This window comes from Erpetoichthys calabaricus, chromosome 3 (assembly GCF_900747795.2).
Source record: "Erpetoichthys calabaricus chromosome 3, fErpCal1.3, whole genome shotgun sequence".
In the NCBI taxonomy this organism is placed as follows: domain Eukaryota; kingdom Metazoa; phylum Chordata; class Cladistia; order Polypteriformes; family Polypteridae; genus Erpetoichthys; species Erpetoichthys calabaricus.
In genome coordinates this window covers 192319248-192332467 of record NC_041396.2, presented here as the reverse complement: position 1 = coordinate 192332467, position 13220 = coordinate 192319248, and the positions used below count along the sequence as shown (strand labels likewise).

The 13220-nt window shown below is 39.6% G+C and overlaps 1 protein-coding gene across 2 annotated transcripts in view; it reads right to left on the bottom strand.

Moving 5' to 3' along the window:
• cep162 (centrosomal protein 162) overlaps positions 1 to 13220 on the bottom strand; it is a 160368-nt gene that overhangs the window by 48335 nt on the left and 98813 nt on the right. For both annotated transcript variants that reach the window (XM_051925346.1, XM_051925345.1), the window contains exons 15-18: positions 6174 to 6443; positions 4709 to 4840; positions 2989 to 3101; positions 2659 to 2761 (exon numbers count right to left, since the gene is read on the bottom strand). In XM_051925346.1, coding sequence (XP_051781306.1) covers positions 2659 to 2761; positions 2989 to 3101; positions 4709 to 4840; positions 6174 to 6443 — 618 coding nt within the window. The remainder of the gene's footprint in view (positions 1 to 2658; positions 2762 to 2988; positions 3102 to 4708; positions 4841 to 6173; positions 6444 to 13220) is intronic.

The window sequence follows — 13220 nt, the reverse complement described above, 5'->3', positions numbered from 1 at the left end:
ATACATGAGAAAGACGATTTCTGGAGTGAGTTGGATGAAGTGATGGACAGTGTACGCAAAGGGACAGAAAGTAGTGATTGGAGTGGATTTCAATTGACATGTTGGTGAAGGGAACAGAGGAGATGAGGAGGTGATGGGTAGGTATGGTGTCAAGGAGAGGAATGAAGAAGGTCAGATGATAGTGGATTTTACTAAAAGGATGGGTATGGCTATGGTGAATGCATATTTTAAGAAGAGAAAGGAACACAGGGTGACATACAAGAGTGGAGAAAGATGCACACAGGTAGATTATATCCTATCCAGAAGAGTTGATCTGAAGGAGATTAAAGACTGCAAAGTGGTGGCAGGGGAAAGTGTAGTTAGACATCATAGAATGTTCGTCTGTAGGATGACGTTGGAGATCAAGAAGAGGAGGAGAGTGAGGGCAGAGCCAAGGATCAAATGGTTGAAGTTGAAAAAGGAAGACTGCAAGGTTGAGTTTAGGGAGAAGGTAAGACAGGCACTGGGTGTCAATGAAGAGTTACCAGACAGCTGGGCAACTACAGCAAATGTAGTAAGGGAGAAAGCAAGAAGGGTGCTTGGCATGACATCTGCACAGAGGAAGGAGGAAAAGGAAACCTGGTGGTGGAATGGGAAAGTACAAGAGAGTATACAGAGGGAGAGGATGGCGAAGAAGAAGTGGTATAGTCAGAGAGATGCAGAAAGTAGACAAGAGTATAAGGAGTTAAGGTGCAAGATGAAGAGAGTGGTTGCGAAGGCTAAAGAAAAGGCGTATGATGAGTTGTATAAGAGGTTGGACACTAAGGAGGGAGAAAAGGACCTGTACCGATTGGTTAGACAGAGGGACTGAGCTGGGAAAGATGTGCGGCAGGTTATGGTCATATAGGATAAAGATGGAAACATACTCACAAGTGAGGAGGGTGTGTTGAGAAGATGGAAAGAGTACTTCGAGAGGCTGATGAATGAAGAGAATAAGAGAGAGAAAAGATTGGATGATGTGGAGATAAGAGAGAGAGAAGGTTGGATGATGTGGAGATAGTGAATCAGGAAGTACAATGGATTATTCAAGGGGGAAGTAAGGACAGCTGTGAAGAGGAAAAAGAATGGAAAGGCAGTTGGTCCAGATGACATGCCTGAGGAAACATGGAGGTGTTTAGGAGAGAAGGCAGTGGAGGTTTTAACTAGATTGTTTAATGGAATCTTGGAAAGTGAGAGGATGCCTGAGGAGTGGAGAAGAAGTATACTGGTAAACATTTTTAAGAATAAGGGGGATGTGCAGAGCTGTAGTAACTACAGGGGGATAAAACTGAGGAGCCCCAGCATGAAGTTATGGGAAACAGTAGTCAAAACTAGTGATGATTAGTGAGCAGCACTATGGTTTCATGCCAAGAAAGAGCACGACAAATTCAGTGTTTGCTCTGAGGGAGGTGATGGAGAAGTACAAGGCCAGAAGGAGTTGCACTGAGTTTTTGTGGACCTGGAGAAAGCATATGACAGAGTGCCTCAAGAGGAGTCGTGGTATTGTATGAGGAAGTCAGGAGTGGCAGAGAAGTATGCAAGAGTTGTACAGGACATGTACGAGGGAAGTGTGACAGTGGTGAGGTCTGTGGTAGGAGTGACGGATGCAGTCAACGTGGAGATGGGATTACATCAAGGATTGGCCCCAAGCCCTTTCTTATTTGCAATGGTGATGGACAAGTTGAAAGATCAGATTAGACTGGAGTCCCCTTGGACTATGTGTTTGCTGATGACATTGTGATCTGTAGCGAGAGTAGGGAGCAGACTGAGGAGACCCTGGAGAGATGGAGATATGCTCTAGAGAGAAGAGGAATGAAGGTCTTTAGGAACAAGACAGAATGCATGTGTGTGAATGAGAGGAAGGTCAGTGGAATGGTGAGGAGGCAGGGAGTAGGGTTGGTGAAGGTGGATGAGTTTAAATACTTGGGATCAACAGTACAGAGTAATGGGGATTGTGGAAGAGAGGTGAAAAGAGTGTTGGCAGGGTGGAATGGGTGGAGAAGAGTGTCAGGAGTAATTTGTGACAGATGGTTATCAGTAAGAGTGAAAGAGAAGTTCTACAGGACGGTAGTGAGACCAGCCATATTATATGGGTTGGAGAAGGTGGCACTCACCAGAAAGCAGGAGACAAAGCTGGAGGTGGAAGAGTTAAAGATGCTAAGATTTGCATTAGGTGTGACGAGGATGGACAGGATTAGAAATGAGTATATTAGAGGGTCGGCTCAGGTTGGACAGTTGGGAGTCAAAGACAGAGAGGCGAGATTGCATTGGTTTGGACATGTGCAGAGGAGAGATGCTGGGTATATTGGGAAAGCATGTTAAAGATTGAGCTGCCAGGCAAGAGGAAAAGAGGAAGGCCTAAGAGAAGATTTATGGATGTGGTGAGAGAGGACATGCAGGTGATGGGTGTGACAGAGCAAGATACAGAAGACAGGAAGATATAGAAAAAGATGATCCGCTGTGGCAACCCCTAATGGAAGCAGCCAAAAGAAGAAGTAGCAGCACTTTGAAAATACATAACACAATCAATTATTGTGAGATAAACTGGTGCAGCAGGGCCACTGAGAATAGAATAGCAAAAATAAGTCAGAGAGATAATTAAAGTGTGACAGACTACATAAATACAAAAGTCATTCTTACCTGAGCAATTTTAAGCTGTAACACTAATTCTGTAAAACTGTGTTCAGTGGTTTTTTCAGTATCATGGGCTATAGGCTGTTTGTTAGTCTGAGCCATCTGTTCTCTTAATATATAAAAAAAACAACAATATATTATGTAAAATCTGCAAACCTCAAAGATATAACTATTTATAAGGTAAAAAGTGCTCAGAATAATTAGAAAAGCTACCAGTACATCTGCATTTAATCAAATGTTAGTGTTTCAGAAAAAGGATGGATGAATACTAAATAAAGCTTATGTTAAACTCACTAACGTTTTGAAAATTTTAAAGGAGCTGAAGCTCAAACTTACTTTATATTAGCAAGCTCAGTTAGTAACCTTTGATTTTCTTTAAACATTTTTTCCTCATTTTGCTTATTTGCAGCTTGCAATTCTTTTACTTGTTTGTACAGTTTAACATTTTCCTGAAAATAAAGCATGCCACGTTAGTAACAAGGTTATTATTTTGCACCAACAGTCTAGGTGACATGGATTAAATGGAACAGGAACTACATAACAAGCAAAATATTTGGCCATGGGCAAACAATCAAAAAAATATAAATTAAGTAAGTTTGATACACAAGACATTCCCCAGTTTATATACTATATTTTTTATCTATAGCTCTTACCCTCTGAATGTAAATAATAGCGGAGAGCTATCTATGTCCACAAGAAAGTAATGAATCAATTAAAGAATTTGTAGATGAGGCATTCTAATATTATCTTTCACACATTCTGAAATTATCCTGAAAAAATTATATAGAATGTAGAATGTATGGTTTCTTTAGTGGTGGCATATTGTGCACATTCTGAAGCAGCAAAATTCTAGCTATCGGGTAGTACAATGAAATTCTAGATATCCATGACCCCAAGTACAAATAAGAATAGTAAAGTACCAACAACAGATAATGAAAGTAAGCATAGCTGAATACAACCTGATACATTAAGAATAACATCAGACTGAATGGAAGAAACATTCATGAATTTTTCAGTAAGAGCCACTGTTGTGTAGCCTTAAAGCTTGTGAATAAAAGCTGCCCCTAAAAGTTGAGGTGAAAGTCCTAGTGTTAGGAGGGCCAATGTTTTAAGTAATACTATTTGCCTTTCTAAAGCATACATTATATAAATCCTGAACTAAAGGAAGCTGTGTCTGAGAAACATTCACCACCCTTTGCAGGGTTTTGGAGTAAATTATCAAGTGTGTATTTATTTATAAAAAAATAAAAGATAAAACATAAAATGCATCATATTTATCCATCCATCCATCCATCTTCCAACCCGCTGAATCCGAACACAGGGTCACGGGGGTCTGCTGGAGCCAATCCCAGCCAACACAGGGCACAAGGCAGGAAACAATCCTGGGCAGGGTGCCAACCCACCGCAGGACACACACAAACACACCCACACACCAAGCACACACTAGGGCCAATTTAGAATCGCCAATCCACCTAACCTGCATGTCTTTGGACTGCGGGAGGAAACCGGAGCGCCCGGAGGAAACCCACGCAGACACGGAGAGAACATGCAAACTCCACGCAGGGAGGGCCCGGGAATCGAACCCAGGTCCCCAGATCTCCCAACTGCGAGGCAGCAGCGCTACCCACTGCGCCACCGTGCCGCCCTATCATATTTATTGTTTTTTTTAGTTTGAATATTAACTTATTTGTTGTATAAGTTTGACCTGATTGTATGAAATGTTATTTTCTTCAATAATACAATTTGAAAGAAAAAATATAAATATAAATCTGAACAGCATTACTGCTTGTAAATGGCTATGTGTCATAAACTTTGCTATTAAGGTGATGTAAAAGATATCTAAACATGAATTAATAGTATATATACTACTGAATAGTGGCTCACAACCTTTGACTATTGATATGTACATATACCTGTAATACACATTTTACTCCAAACAAATTACTAGAACAGGATAACAATACAAATTCCTATCAACATTCTCCATAGGATAAAAAGGCTTGTGGAAACTAATAGCAGAACTTTTGAATACTCGGGCGTTATAAGTGAAGTGTACCTGATGATATCCCTGAATGAGAATCTCTTGGTTTTTTGCCTCATCTGCAATAGACTGAAGTTTCTGCTTTGTTAAGGGATCAGATGCATCAGAAAAATCCCAATTTTTTTTGTTTTCTTCAAGGCTGTGCAGCTTTAAAAAGAGAAAATTATGAAGTACAAAATAATAATTAAAAACAGTATTACTGTTATTATTTCATTTTCCAAAACACAATTTATTAACCAATGTCAACACTTACTGTAGATATCAGTATTTTTTCTTAAAGACTGTAAAATTTTATAGTTAACATTTTATTTAAAATATATTCTTAAAAAAAGTTTATTGTCCACTTCGTAATATTTTAATTTATTTTATTTATTTCTTATCCAGTGCTGTTTCTTAAAATTTTTCCTATCATTCACGTAAAAAACTACAGTACAATAACTGGAGAAAATGGCTTCTGACTGGCAAGAAAATGGAAAGGTTAACAGCACTCAGTATTCCCAAGCAGACTCCCATTCAAGTATTTACCAAACCCAGAACCATTTAGTGTCTATGATTGTAACAATTCAGAGTGGTAGGGTCATAAGCAAGAGGTGCCACTTTTTGTTGATTTCTATTCCAAATGAAAAGATAAATATATAAATAACTGTTCAATATTTTTTCTATAATTTGTCTTCATATTTAAATCTAGACTGAAGACCCATCACTCTTCTCTGTTGCTAAAGAATTCATGCATAAGCATTCCATCCAAACTAACAATATCCAATCTATGTGTGTCCAGTAGTAGCTTAGACCAACACCATAATACTGTGGTCTCAAACAAACTGAGAACTAATATAAAACAGATTCATGAATGGAAAAAAAGATGGTCTACTTCACATTTCTCAGCTTTTAGAAAATACACATTATGAAAATATACAGCTGTAGGGGAAAAGCTCAAGAATTACTTCAAAATTCTCCTGAATTTCATAACAAAAAACATTTTTTTATTATTATTATTATAAGACACTGTAATGTGGTGGCAACACCTAATCACTGTTTTTTGTAGTATTTTCCAGTTGATCCCATGTCTGTGTGAATTTTCACCAAATACTCTCATCTTTCTCCCACATCCCAAATGTTTGAATGTTGGGCTAGTTGGTGAATCTGGAATGGCGATCATCAGAGAGATGAGTGTATGCATAGTGTGGACTACTATTGTGTTGTGTATTAACATAGGCTGTTTCCTTGCATCTGATGCAACTGAGCTACACTGTGTTAGGAATCCTTGATGATAAAATGCTAATGGGTGATTCCATAAAATGAATGACAAATGGATTACTAATCAGTCGGTACTATGTTAAGTCAAGCTACTTCTAATTGGCTTAAATTGAACAAACAAAACTGGAGATATAGCTTTCTTCAAATAAATAAGGAAAAAATTATACTGTGATGATTTAAATTTACATAGCTTTTGTCCACTTCTGCAAGCTTAGTAGAGTACCTTGGCTTGAAGAATATAATTCTCTTGCTTCAGGAAGGAGACTTCTTTTTCATGTTCTAGTCTGAGATCATTTTCAATCTGTTGTAGAGTTTCTTCCTTTAGTGCAAGTTCAGCTTTCAGCTTCTCAACGAGGCTGTGCTCCACTTTCAATTTCTCCTGGGCCTCTTCTGCTCTTTGCAGCAGACTAAGTTCTCTTTGAATGTTATTTATTGGATTGACTGTATTTAATTGATCTGGGACATATTCTCCATTCTCTTGAGCAGATTTAGTCTAGGCAATAAAAAGTTAAATGAATAGTAATTAATATATCAGAAGAATTCTGGCAGCAAAATAACTCATAACATCAGCCTTCAACTCAGTTTAAAATGTTAGTACTTAGTCCATCCCTCACTACAATAACATTTAAATAGCACTTTTTCATACAAAGTGAAATTAGTATTTTGAAGACCAAAGCATAACAATAATCTAATTGTAAATGTGAGTAAATGGTAATTTTCTCTACAACAATATCATCTGAAAATATTCCATACAAAGTCCAACTTCATAATTAAATATATGAATCACACAACTGTTGTTGATATATGTGTGATGTGAGATTTTACATATAACTTGATAAATATTTTGTATGTCTTTATTTGTAATTTAGGCAAAGCAATGTAATTTAGTGTTACCTTGGTGAGAGGCATTTGTGTTTGCCCCTTTTACGACTGAGTTTCTTTGAATTTTACGACAGGATTTGGGGGGTGTGCTTTAAACCAGTTTGGCGAGTGTTTCTCTGCTTTAGTCTTTCAACACCCCGCAAGAAAGCCATAAAGACATATGGTCTTGCGGGGTGGCAGGTTTTAAGATGCTGTATTCCCCCATTGGTCTGAAGTATGGCAGTTTGGAATTGGCTTGGATCAGAAGCTTTTAAGTACCATGATGTCCTATTGGCTGTAGGGGTTGGACAGAGAATGTATAAATCTGCTTGTTCAACCACATTCTCTCTCTCTTACCAACCAACATATGATGAAGAAGTATCTCTCTCTTGCTAACCTATGATGATGAAGACAACACAATGAAAAGCACAGTTTAGCAGCCATTTTGAACAGATATGTGGCTGAAAGCTGAGCACCAGTGATGCTTTAACTAGAGACATTTAAGTAACTACAAGTCTGTGTGCCACCTGAACTAGATATCACCATTTAATCAGGCTGTATGGTTGCCAATATTCAAATGTACTTTGCATTTTGTTATTATTTCTGAATATTATCATCAATAATACATTATCTTATGTGTAACTTAACTTCTGCTTGTCTTTTTACTACATCTAATTGCCTGAGGTTATAGATATAGATACAATAATACCTTATAAACAGTGGTAAGTCTGTGAGATTAGGCATTCTGACAAAGGCTACATATTAATAATACAATAGGAGAAAGTAGAGCAATATATATATTACTCTACCAAGACAAAACAATATATTTAAAAAAAAAAAAAAACACATTTAACATAGCTTTCTTTTATAAGAAAAACAACTTTTAATTATTAGCTATACAGTGCATTCCCCCTGCTATAACACTTGAAAGGATCCTTAGTATTTATTTCATTTATAATAATGAGTCTATTTTCAGTATGCTGATTATGTAAAAAATAATGTTATGTATGTTCAGCAGATGACAAATTATAATAATGCTTGTTCCAATTGTGCCAAAAATACCTGCCATGGGCCATTTTGAATGTACTTAAATATTCATGAAAAAATTTTAAATTAAATTTTGCATGAAGAATGTTCTCTCATATATATATCACAACCGTGCACATGAGAGGAATTGGGGGGGGTCTAGTTAATGCTGAAACTCCAGTATGCAGGGCTAATCATGCCCACTAATGCCTCTTCTCTCTTCCTACAGGAACAAATAAGACGTAATCTACTTCCTCTTCCAGCACCAGACCACACCCTCCGATGACCTCACTTCCACCTTTTCCCACCAGACAATCCACCTCTTCCTCTCCCTCAACTACAAAAACCCACCACCTCTGTTCAGCAGTCAGTCCTGTCTTGTGACTCAGTTATATCTGACTACTTGGTAGAGTATTACGCAGCGTTTTTCCTTTCAGCAATTCCACAATATACGGGATGGATCCCCAAACCTTTATCGTTGTTTCTGCTTTCTTTACTGTTGGTGTAGTCGGCAGGATCCAGCTTCAATATGTTGGAGGAGCAGGACATGAGTACAGTACTTTCCAATAAGGCGACTGAGGTTCAACGTCTCCAACTATGGGTGGAAAAGTCAGAAGTGCGGACAGAGGCCAGACTCACCGTTCATCAGGGTCAAAGCCGGTTTCCTTCCCAGGTACTGGTCACTCTAACCGATGCTGATGATGTTGACGTCTATTTTGTTGTTTCTGAGAGGACGACAACTAGATACTGCTGGCCACAAGAAGAATTGGGCAACATCTTAGCCCCTTTCCTCAAGTGTGAAGCCCAGCGAGCCTACTATAACCTCTTGGTGGAAGACGCCGCCGACTACAACTGCATCAAGGCAGAGGTCCTCAAATGCTTCTGCGTTACTGTGGGCCAGCAGTTGAGGCTATGGCGCAACTGGCATTTTGATCCTGCCAGACCAACCCGACCGAAGGCGTTCAAAATCTAGGGCATTAGCGGCCTCTGGCTGAGGCCAGATATCAACAATGTACGCAAGATAGTTACCAAATTGTCTGCGATGCTCTGGTGAATGCACTGCCGGAGTACCTTACCAACCGGTCCGTAGGCAAACCTTTAAAAACATGGAAGCCTTGATCGAGGTCATCGAGCAACATACTGCAGCATCCCAAACCAAGAGGTCTGAGCAGCCTGCTCACCAAACCCGATAAGGCAGGCATGTCAAACTCACTACCATTGGTGGGCCGCTTCGACTGCCATACGTGCATCAGCGGGCAGCACTGTAACAAATACTATTATACAAAGTTACTGTAGCTATCTTTCCAATACTGAAAACTTTAAAAATGCAACACTTAAAGTTTAAGGTTTAAAGAAAAGCAATTTATTTCCATACAATCTCCGTACAACAGCGTACAATTAAAGTCTTAGCCTCTTAGCCAGGTCCTTATATAGGAGTCTTGCAGTCTGAGATCTATTTCTTTTGTCCGGACACTTGGCATCTCTTGTTAGTAACCAGTTCGTCAATATCAGGCTTGAAATCTTGTTCAGCTGCAACTTTTATGAGGGATGAAAGGTGCTCGACAGTAAGTCTTGAGCGAAGTGGGGTTTTGGTAGCTTTCATTAACGAAAACAATTGCTCACAAAGGTAAGTGCTTCCAAACATAGATAGTACTCTCGATGCCAACTTACGGATCTGCACATACGAGGGTGGCAGGTAAGCATCAAGCCTGGCACACCAACTACGTTCTATTTTGCCTTCAGAATAGAATCTGACTGCAGTTCAGTCAATTCCATTTGGATATTCTCAGGTGTATTCTCAACATTGTACGAGTATGGTGACGTAAACAGCGCAAAGTCCTGTTCGTGTGAACTGAAATCACGAAAACACTCAGTAATTCAAGTTGGAAAACAAATCCTCCAAAAATCAAATTTTACTTTACTAAGTTTACTTCAAAGTTTATATTGTAAAATAAGCCAATATGCAAAAAGCCCCCTGACCTACACTAATTTTACAAAGTCAACATCACAAAAATTTGTTAATAAACAACTCACAAACTTCTCACATCCACTTCAGATCTTCAGCTGTAGTCTGCACTAACTGTTCGTTACAATACTAGCACAAAAATACATAAAACTAGAGCAAAAAAACGTGAAAATATGCGAGCTATTACTACTCATGATGGTCAGTTCTGCCCAGTGGCCAGTCTCAGCAGCCCAGCCAGTAGTATAGCCTGCCAGGCTGCTGCAGCCTAGCACTTCAGTTGCGAGGGGGGGTTTGGGGGCAGTGTCATGACTAGGGTATCAAGGAGCTGACGCCACAGCTGCAACTATACCAGCACATGACGTTTCTGGTACCGTAATGCCATGGGAAAACGCGCTTTTGTCAGAAGGCGGAAGTAAGAAAAGTCAATAAGTAACACCAAAGATGCAGAATGATTCAATCACAAATGATAGTAATCATTTTGTACAAGTATAGTGCTAACTAGGATCTGTCATGCGGGCCGCGTGTTTGACATGCCTGCGATAAGGCATGCCTGCCCCCGCAGAAGCCAGTTGTCAAAACTCGCCAAAGGAGAAAAGCACAATTTCCCCCGCTGTTTCAAGTGTTGGGAACCGAGACACACGGTGCCTGCCTGCCCGCTCCTGAGTAAACCCATGGACTGTGACTGGACCCACAGAGAAAGGTATAGTGCACTGGTGAACACCCTGTCCCTTTCCCCAATGGGAGTGATGTTGGTGAATGGGCATACGGTCACAGCATTAATGGATTCCAAGAGCAACATTTCCATTATCGCTCACGGGTCTGTGATGCCACAACAGTGGATTGACAAAAAGATCAGTATAACTTGTGGTCACAGGGACGTGCGGAACTACAGCACAGCAGTATGTGTTGTTACTCACAAAGGATGGATGCGGACACTTCCTATGGCCTTGCTGCCGGACCCACCGCACCCCGTGATACTTGGTATAGATTGGTCTAACAGCAAACACAGTAGCCTACAACCCACTCTTCTGTCTAAACTAGACCTGCTCATGGATAGTCAGAGCCCGTCCACTACTGCCTCCACAAAGTGTTCTCTTCCAGCGTCAAGAAATGACTCAGCGGCCCAAACAGATGTGGTTGACAGCGCAATGCACCTATCCCTGCCTGTTGATATGGACAGAGCACAGTTTCTGACACCATGCCCCTTGAGATTGCACCAGGCCTGCTTCTGACCTTACAAGCCCAATTTAAGAAGACACCTAGCTCATTTAAATGGGAGCAGTGGAATGATGGCTCCCTAAAGAATGCTAAAAATGCAGTCATCTCTGCTAAAGGCCAACGCATAATACAACCCATGCCACAGGGGATGCACTTTATTATAAACAACGACCTTTTATACAGGGTGGCCTAGCACGAGGGTTAGGTGCAGTCGCAGCTGCTAGTAGCCCTACAGCCCTTGGCAAGAGGACACAAATACATTTTGGCCCTAGCTGATTATGCCACCCGATTTCCTGAAGCTGTCCCTCTGCATTCAGCTAATTCAAAAATCATCGCACAGGAACTAGTAGGGGTCATTGCGCGTATCAGCATCCCCAAAGAAGTCCTTACACACCAGGAGACATCATTTACTTTGGAAACGTTCAATTAGGTGGCCAAATTACTCTGAATAAAGCATCTGAAAACCTCAATGTATCATCTTCAGACCAATGGTTTAGTTGAGAGATTCAATCAAACTCTCAAACAGAAGCTACACAAGGTGGTCAACAAGGACAGGGTTAATCATGCCTTTTCTCCCTCCCTATAGGAAAAAATAACACCTAATCCATTTTCTCTTCCGGCCCCAAACCAAACCCTCCGATGAGATGACCTCATTTCTGCCTTTTCCCACCAGACAACCTGCCTCTTCCTCTCCCTCAGCTACAAAAACCCACCACCTCTGATTTGCATTCAGTCCTGTCTCGTGACTCAATCATATGTGACTACATGGCGGGGTATTACGCAGCATGACGTTCACACAATCAAGCCCGTACTGCATTCCTCAATTTTCAAGACTCATTGGCAGCTGCTTCTTCGCTTATATCATTTCTGCCTGAATCTGTACTCTCTGCAGTTTTATTTGGGTCTATCTTAGTTGTGTCAATGATAATTTAAATTAAGATCACACGACAGACATATCCACATTTTAATCTTTTTTGCCCTGCTATTTTTTGGCCCAGGATCATTGCAATAAGCTCTCATTAACTGAACGTCACAACCTAATTATGCTTGAATCACAGTGTGCTGTGTGGGAATCATTGAACGCCACACCAATTTAATGTAATTATAAAGTGTTTCTCAATGCATCTCGACTTTTGACTTGCATATATGATTTTCTTTCCTAAATATGACCATTTGTTGCTTTTTAACAAATGGGAGAGCCAAAAGGCAAATTCCATCATGTTTCAGCAAATTTTATAGCACTGTGTACAAACCACAAGAAAATTACATTTGATATGGTAGAATATTTTGATTAAATTTCCATGATATTCAGTCTGTCCTCAATCACTACAAATAGCTTAAATGTATGCATATTATTCATGTATTTTACTACACCATTCTCAGAGATTTTAAATACTTTGGCAGACATGACTAATCAAAAAATTTTAAAAATGTGCTAAAAAACAATTACAAATAACAAACTTTTCAAATGTCCACCTTGTCTTTATACTTACCATATATTTTCTATCTGCATTGTATTCAGTTATAATTAAGTTGAAATAATTACATCTACACACTCAAATATACCACCAGGGTCAGCATAATGTCAAGACATTGCACCAATATTTTACCAATGGCCCAAACTGTGATCTGCAGAATGAGGGGTTTGATTGTTTGTCGCATTGAGTGGCTTAGTACAGCACTGTTATTCATGTCTCACCGTCTCAGTATGTGACCTGATTGACTCTATCACAAGTGAATGTACTACTTTTGTTTTGCTCTCTCCCCCACCATAACCTACTGTCTAAGGGAGAGGAGCGATAGCTTTAGATTCATCAAAAATTTCGATCTCTGGTTTTCAACGGATCTTGACATTTTAGTATCTCCTGATACCAAAAAAATTGATATCTCAATGATGGGTGTGTGTCGGTCTGTGAGGGTATGTGTGTGTTCTTGAGGACGGTCTAGAGCTAAAACGGCTGGACAGAAAAATACCAAACTGGAAAGTTAAGCCTGTTATGAGATGACAATGTGCTGATTAGTTTTTGAGCCAAATTGTGCAAGAGAAAGATTCTCAAATACCATAATTCTGCAATTAATTATGAATTCTTCTCATCAACTGCTATTGTAATGATCTATTTTATGATCAGAAAGATCAGCATTAGAGTGGTAAATAATTACTGAGATGTTAAAGAATAGTTTGGGTAATTTGGTTCCTAG